Raw genomic sequence first — 8,309 nt, forward strand, 5'->3', positions numbered from 1 at the left:
TTAATCATTTTCAGTTCCCTAGGTATATGTTTTGAGCTCTCCTGCTATGGGTCTCAAGTCCTGCTTCTTAGCAACAGTAAGGACCCTCTACTCTTGTTTGTTTTTAGCCATAAGAAGAGATTTGACTTGGGTTAGCATTTTCAGTTAGGAGTAGGCTCCAGTTTCTGAGAACTGAGCTCCCCATCCTATTTTAATACCACCTTTGAGAAGATCTATTTGAGAAATCATGTCAGACATTACAAAATGATGAGGCAGAGCTTCCGTCTGTCAGCAGTGGGAAACAAGAATCAAATACTTCATCTCAAATAAATGGAGCAGCACAGATTAATTAAATCGATAAATTCTCCAAAGCACATCCTGGTTAAGGGGTTTAAAGGAATTCTTTCCATTATGTGCAAATCACCTGAAGGTGTTGAGCTATCATTTGGGTGTAAGATTCACTCCATCTATTAGAGGCCCTAGAGAAGTGGGTTTACAAATAGATTCTGAGTGATGTTCATTTTATTTATGATCCAAATGGCAAAACAGCCACAGAGAGAAACCTGAATCTGTTTTGCAAATGAGCGATCTGTTGTTGGCACCATTAAAAAGACGTGCAGTGATGAACGTGGCCAGATTTGAGTTAGAGATCCGTAGGAGTGAGACGGTACTTAACACCAAAAATAATAACTGCTCTCTTTCACCTTTGCATCCCCACGCTGGGTTTCTCTTTCTGATCTGTGGGAGATTTTGCTCGTACACAGTGTGGCCCTCTTCTGCGTGAGGCTTCAGCTGGTGTGACTATTTGCATCAGAACTGAATTAGCTGTTCAGTTACACAAACACGAGGGTCCTAGTTGCCCTCTGCCTTGGAAGCAGCTCAACGAAGCCACCTGAATTCTACAATTTTAAGTGTACACAGCTGAAAAAACTTTCAAAAATTTCACCTCTTAGAGAGTTGAAATAAATTTCCTTAAAATCTAAGTCACCTGAGTATTTGTATCATATTTGTCTTCGAACTTAAGCACACATGCTACTCTTTGTTTATAGGAATGCATGATTTATTGGACACTATTTCTTAAGTATAAAATCCCCTCCTTAATATAAATATGGAATTTAGATGATCTGTCTGCTATGTTTTCAGATTAAAAAACTGAACATTAACTATTGATCATTTTTGTAATTTAAAACAGATGATACTAAATTCCAATATATATTTATTTTATAACCCAAAGAGGATTTACCAGACATTTTCCTGCCAGAAACTAGATACTAACTGTATTCATTCACCATCAATAAAATAATACAATATAATTATTTTGCTGCTCTTCCTACTCAATACCTATGACTGGAATAAAAGGTGATTAAATATCCACAGGGCATATGGAGGGCCTGGGAAATTCAGATTAACTCTTTATTTCCAAATATAGACCGTTCTTCAGAAAAGTCTGCTATCTTTGCAAGTGACCAAATTTTAGGGGCTGGAGGGAGATTGCGGATCTCTTGAAAAGCAAATATGTCAATTTCTAAGTTGCTAATATTTGGATGTGGTTTCCGGGAAAATGGATTCACTCATAAATTTGCAGATGGAGATTCAGGGCCTACGAGCCCTGTTTGCTAGGGCGTTGCTTAAACAATGTCAAGCAAGCAATCAGATAAAATAGCCCCGTCCTCCATTCCTTTCAAACCAAATAAACGAGTAAATAAAAGCCCAACTTTAATTGCTGAACAGGGATGTCTTGATACTAAGACAGTAACATATGCAAGCAGAAGAGGAGTTCTGGCTCCAAGTTCCTAAATTTCTCAATGTTCCCTTCCCTTCCTGTTTTCTAAAGTCTCACCAGAGCACGTTAGTTGTCCCTGTGAACCAAAAATTTTATAAGCATTGTTTCTTCTCTTTTTGAATGTAATGTCTCTATTTGATATTGGTACGTTCTTAATTGAGTTGTAATATATCAAAAGCTAGGAATAAACAATCACCTCTGAAAAATCAAGTATTAAGCAGCATCTGTTTCTCTGAGTGGAGGAAAAACTTTTAATTGTAAAGATAGAGGTTAATTTAGTTTCATTCTATTCGCAAATACTTAGCAACACGAATCAGGTTCCTGGCCACACACCAGGCAGGGTGCAGCCCCTGCTGCTTTTCTTGAGCTATCCTGACCACAGAGACGGCATCAACACGCAGTAGTTTGAATATTCTGTGAAGGGCAGCCAGGCTTTTCATAGTTCACTTGGCATTCATTCACCTTTATTCGTATATTCGGTTTCAAAATGGCAATAAGCGCTTTTAAAGTCTTGCTTACAATGTGGAAAATTATCCTTTTAGAAGTCTTGTGAGCTAGTAATTAAGAACCAAATTTAAAACCGCAATATCTATTTTGACATAATATTTTTAAATGATGAGAAGCAGAATATTACAATAATTTTGGTTTAAGGAGTTGCTCAAAATTGTTCATATTGCAAAAATACTGACATTCATTTTCTACTATTTTGGAAAAAGTAGGGGGTATAAAAATTGCTCAAATGTTTCAGCTGCTTTTATCATGTATATACATATACATACATAGTAATATACACTATATATATAATATGTATGTGTGTATATACATACTATATATGTATAGTTTTAAAACTGAACGTTAAATGCTTTTAGGGCATAAGTTATCTTTTCATGCCTCAAAAAAAAAAAGACAATTTCCTTTTCTATGTTTCCTACGTAATGCTCTTCTGGGGTGGTTCTTCTGCAGGAACCGAGTCACCCCTGTTTAGATATGGATACACGAATCCCATATTTTTATTCTACATTCAAACTCGCTCATCATATCTAATGCCCTTGAAGCAATCTCCAATTACTGTTATTACACGGGTCACTAGAAACCGGAGGCACTGATACAAAATTTTTAACAAGAGAAAGGGGGAAAAAAAGCACCACACAATTAGATGCTGGTTAACAGTTGAATCAATTTGATTTTATCACTAAATCCAGCCCTTCCTCTTGAGCTGTAAGCCAGATAAGCGGAGGATGTGGGGCTCCGGCCGGTGGTGCAGGGCTGTGTCCCTGGCCAGCCAGGGTGACACGGGCGGGGACGACTGTAGCATTGCAGGGGCTGCAGAGCCCACGGCCGCTCTGCCCTCATCCTCAGTACAATCTTTCTATTTCATTAATTTTTCATGGATTTTCATTTCACAGCAAGCCGGCGTCTGCCATCCATCTGCTCGACTTATTTTGTTCCTTTTGCCAACTTTTTATTTGCATTTCACAACATTCAGCAACCTGCCTGTTCTCCACACCTTCCCGTGACTCATGGCTTTACTTTTATAGAGCTACCTCGTGCTCAAAATGCATTTTCAAGTTCCTAAAACTCTGTATAACCAACCACTCTAGAACAATACCTAAATTTCAACTTAACTTATTTTGCTGTCAAACGCCTCAAAGAGATGTCCTGTGAGAAAGCTCAAATGCAAAGCGACCGGCCCCGGATGATTGCTGATCCTGCATGGCCAGTCACCCCCGAAGCCCCTTCCCCTTTCCACTCTATGAAGATTGACACGCCGCTTCTAAAAACCCCAGCCTCCAATGTACCTTGTGGAACCAGCCTATTTTGGATTGGCTCTCGATCTATTTCCAAATATGTTTGCCTTGAAAGAGCCTTTTTCAAAGAAAAATTCTGGAAACTTCAGTCATTTTACACATTGTACACCGTAATGGGTAGAAGATTAAAAATATTTCATTTGCAAAATGCCTTTCATGCCAATGCACAGCTTCTTTTAGAAAAAAAAAATACATTCGCAAGAGAAAAACAGATAAACAAAACAGAATATATGCACTGTTTTAATAACTAAAAACATTTAAGAAATTCCTCATACATATTACCCTGAAGTTATTCCAGGGTTCAGAGAATTATTGGCATATTTTAAAGTGATTTATTTTTATATACTATAATGTTTTGATGAGTTCTGCCTCTTATTCTACCTGGTTGAACTGATATTAACCAAAAAAAATCTTTTTCTTTATTACTTTTTGGTTAAAATGTATCCTTTTTTATACTTACACATTGAGCTATTTTCTAAGACAGGCAGATATTCTATATAACCACATAATATGGACTTGGTTGTACATAATTACCTTGTATAATTCTACCAAGAACTATAAAATAAAGTGCAATCTCCTGGTGCTGTCTGTGAGAAATGAACTCCAGGGTTATTTAGTGATGGCAGGTAACAGTCTCCATAAACTCCAAGTGCTACTATTTTCCGAACGCCTCTGAGTGAGGCAGGCGCGGGACACACTGACGTGTCTGGCATGTGTCATGGGATATGAACATTGCTTTGCCATCGATGTAAAAATGAGAGAGGTTTTCCCTGTCCTTCTCACAGTTTTTTTTTTTTTTTTTTTTTTTTCCCCAGCAGCTTGTTCTCTCATATGAGAGTCAAATTTTGGCATTCTTTCATTTACATGAAAAATTTAAACCATTTATGAATAATTTCTAAAAGAAAGTCCCTGCAGAAAAATAACACAGAAAATGCAAAATTGTGCAACACTAGGTCCCAGTAAAATAACAGAAGTAGGATTGATGTGTGGGGAGACATATTCTGAGAATCTTCTTTAAAGTTTATCTGAGAGAGAAATACAGGTTTCTGCCAAATAATACCTGAAAGTCATATTCTGTGACAAAGGTGTTTTTTTTTTTTTTTTAAAGATACATACAGCTTTCTTTGTGGCATTGTAACTAAAATATACCTTCCATAGGAAAAAATATCATTTCCAAGACTATGGATTATACTTAAGGAAAGTATTGTGTCCTGACCACACTTCAGCTGTAGCCCCGGTATGCTTTATTTCAGAGCTCACAGATCATTTTGATAAGAAGCATATCATGCCAAAGTCACTCTCAGAGTCACACATAGAAAAGGAGCCAGATGTCACCACACTGGGAAATTAAAGTTATCATGCATCTTCAAAAATGCTTCTTGTCCCTTAGACTAGGTGGAAATACGCATCTCACAGGCATGTATCTTAATTGTCTTCATTCCCCCATAAGAACAGCCCTTACCTTGTGCTTCTGTCAGTGTCTTCAGTCAGCACCCAATAGAGTCACACTAGAATTCCAGTCTCTCATACACACGTGGATTTTAAATTGTGGCAAGTATAGAGTTTTAATATCAGATAAGCTTACAATTGAGGTTATTCTATTCATTTATGGTTGTTAAGATTCATGACAATTAGAACATAATTTAAACTCACCACTGTTTTTTATAAAATAAAAAAATCAGCATCTGTAATAACTAGGTATTATAGATGAAGTAATCAATTCCCAGGAAAATGCAAATAATTATTTAATGTGTCTCTTAGCTGGTTATGTTGCCTTTTAATTTGATCAGGTACATCTAAGTGGTTAACGTTTCCCCAAAAATTGAGTATTTAGCAGTTTGATTTGACTTTCCTATCAAGATAGCTGCTGGCAGGTGCCGTGGGAAATTCTCCCGCACACCAGAAATCTCTTCGTAACAGAAATCAGAGTACAAATCCTGAATGCCCTTTCCTGCTTCAATTTTTGGCTATGAAAATTAAGGGACTTGATATATTCAAAATAACCAAGGTATGGAAATATTTGCTATAGGAGTTTTATTTTGAATGCTAAAGTTAAGTTTATAGCAAATGGAGTCTTTCCCCAGATTTCCTTTTTCCCCCTAAATTGAATACTTTCTAAGCTAGCATGACCGACGCTTCCTGGTAAGGCAAGTGAATTTGGAGAAAGGCAACACTTTTCTCCTGTTTATATTGCTATAAACTGCATTACTGCGAACTATTACTCCACATTCTTCAACTCTAAATATTTAAATAGACTAATCAAAAAATATTGGGAAATGTGAACACTTGAAGTGTAAAGATGATGCTTCCTTTTTCCTCTTTTAAAAGTCATATTCATTATTCAATCCGGTGACTTTCTCAATATCAATGCCACTTTGTGTTGGCATTATCTTTGGAGGACACTAACAGGTCTGTTTCAAAATGATAATTTCAAACAACAAAGTGAATCGCAAGAGCACACTTAGCAGCTGAGAGGTAAATGAGAACCACAACATCACCCCCCTTCTGAAACCAAATGCTCCAAAACCTTTTGAGGAAGTTGTGGGGGCCAATCCCTCCCAGTGGTCCTGACGTTCGGTCATAATGAATGACAGTTTGCTATTGACATTTATGCCTGCAGACTGTCTGGATAATTTCTATTATTGGAAGAAGCAATAAAGGACCTGGTGACGATTCGAGGGCAGTCAGGAAACGGTCTGGTAGAAACTTATCTTAGGCCAATGCAAAGATGAAAATTCTCCAGGAAAGATGGACAACCCCAAACACACCTAACGTTGCCTCCTGCTTTCAAACAACTGGCAAAGCTGATCAATTCTAGCTGTGTTTTTCCAACCGTTCTTTATACTTCTACCTCACTTAAAAAAAAATCAGCACATTTCAAATCATGATTAGAACTGAACTTTTTCCTGCAGTCTCACTAGGAGCTGACAATAACACAGGTTCCTCTAGGAGAGAAGGGTCGGCATGAGAAGAATCTTTTAATTATTCCTGGCATGCACGCAGGCTACGATGGCACTGGGGGCATTGCTGTCATATTGGAGCGATTGCTAATTTTGCACAATCCCCAGTGTGAAAGCCCTCGCTTGCTGTAGCATTGACTAACTTCAGCGCGGCCCAGCCCCAGGAATATCAGTAACAAGGCACAGCTGAGTTTGTCAGTGGCGACTGTCAGCCGGCTGCTCTTCCTGCTTTCCTGGTTAGAGGCTTTTTTTCTACCACTAACAAAATATGATGCTTCTTTCTGTTTTCCTGTATTCATTTTTGCTTATTTCTCCAAGGACGAGACCAATGTTCTCTTTACGTCCCAATGTTTACAAATCGACGGGCACCACATTGAGTAAAAACTGCCAGCTAATTTGGGGAGGCGATCGCAGGGCTTCACCTATCCCTTCCTCCGGGACAGTTTGGATGGGTGTAGCTGGCGCGAGGGCTCGTTCCCCCGTTTTTGGGTAATTCCTTTGGCACCGCGAGACGAGGTGGCCTCCGGAGGGTGGAAGGCAGTGCCAGCCCGGAGGGCCACTGGGGCCTGCGGGGCCTGGAGACGCGCGGGGTCCACGGGGAGCTCCTCGCCGCCCTCGCCCCACTTCGTCCCCGTCCCTCAAACATGTCGCCGCGTGGCTGCTCACTGTCCCCTCTGGGCTAGAGGAGGCCCCAGACATTTCCACGGGATCTGAACTCCCGAGCGCCCCGCACGGAGCAGCCATCCCGCCAGCACCCCAAAGTGAAGCTGCTCACAACGGACAAGCCCAGAGACCCCATGAGAGGCTGGGGTGGAGAAGCTGGGGGTGAAGGGGGGCAGGGGCCGGCGCGCCACGCTGTCCTTACCTTTCCGCTTGGACCTCCTCCTCCTCCTCCTCTTGGACTTGCATTTGAGTTGACTGCTCAGCCCTCCAGAACCTCTGCCGCTCCCCAGGACCGAGGCCATGGCCGAGACCCAGGCGCGAAGCCCAGAGCTGCCTCCCTCCTGCACCTGCACCTGCCTCCTTCCCGGCAGCCGCCGCCGCCGCTGCTGCTGCGAAGCTTGAGGTTGCAAACACGGGAGCGACTCACTTTTCAGAACTAAGCGGGAGAGCGCGCTCCGTCTCTCGAATTGTTCTCTATGACTTGCTCCCTCTGGGCTGGGGGCCTCGGCTGGGCGCCTGGAGCGAGCTGCTCCCTGGTCAGGGAGGGTGGGGAAGGGCGCGCGGCGTCCTGAGTGCTCCGAGCTTCCCGCGGGCTCTGCCTCCTGCTCTGGGCTTCCAGCGCAGGGAGGCTACTTTTGCGCCTCTGCTAGTTGTTTGGCACCAGCCACTTTGAAGCCAATCACGCAGGGAGCTTGTCTATTTGCTGCAGCAGCGTCTAATTAGATCCAATCACAACTGCTTTCTGGCTCTGACATCAGCAGCAGCACCAGCCGCACCGCCGCCTGGCAGCTTGCAAACTCAGCTCCCGTTTGGACGGTGAAGCTCCCAGGACCGGCGGCTGGAGGGAGGCTGCTCCCGGGGAGCAAGGACGCGGCACGGGTGCGTCTGGGAGAGACCGGGGGAGCCTCCGGGAGGGACCCTGCCCGGGAGGACGAGGCCTCCTGCCGCAGCCACGCGGACAGCTCAGCTCGCCCTGCTCAGAAAGACACAGGGACGTGTTTTTCCAACCAACAGTTTTTAACTAGTCAATTCGTTACCACGCTCCTTGCGTCAAGGGGGGGAAATACCTCTTTCAGAAATGCAGAGACCGCACTTCCTCAGAAACGGACTGAGGTT

At 42.2% G+C, this 8,309-nt stretch overlaps 1 protein-coding gene across 1 annotated transcript in view; it reads right to left on the minus strand.

Annotated features, from left to right (window-relative positions):
- Nucleotides 1-7,833, minus strand: part of ADARB2 (adenosine deaminase RNA specific B2 (inactive)) — a 539,119-nt gene extending 531,286 nt beyond the window's left edge. Inside the window, exon 1 of the mRNA XM_054436886.1 lies at nucleotides 7,396-7,833. Within this exon, the coding sequence (XP_054292861.1) occupies nucleotides 7,396-7,495 (100 nt within the window). The 5' untranslated portion in view covers nucleotides 7,496-7,833. The remainder of the gene's footprint in view (nucleotides 1-7,395) is intronic.
- Between the last annotated feature and the right edge of the window lie 476 nt (nucleotides 7,834-8,309).

Source organism: Pongo pygmaeus, chromosome 8, assembly GCF_028885625.2.
Source record: "Pongo pygmaeus isolate AG05252 chromosome 8, NHGRI_mPonPyg2-v2.0_pri, whole genome shotgun sequence".
NCBI classification, from domain to species: Eukaryota; Metazoa; Chordata; class Mammalia; order Primates; family Hominidae; genus Pongo; species Pongo pygmaeus.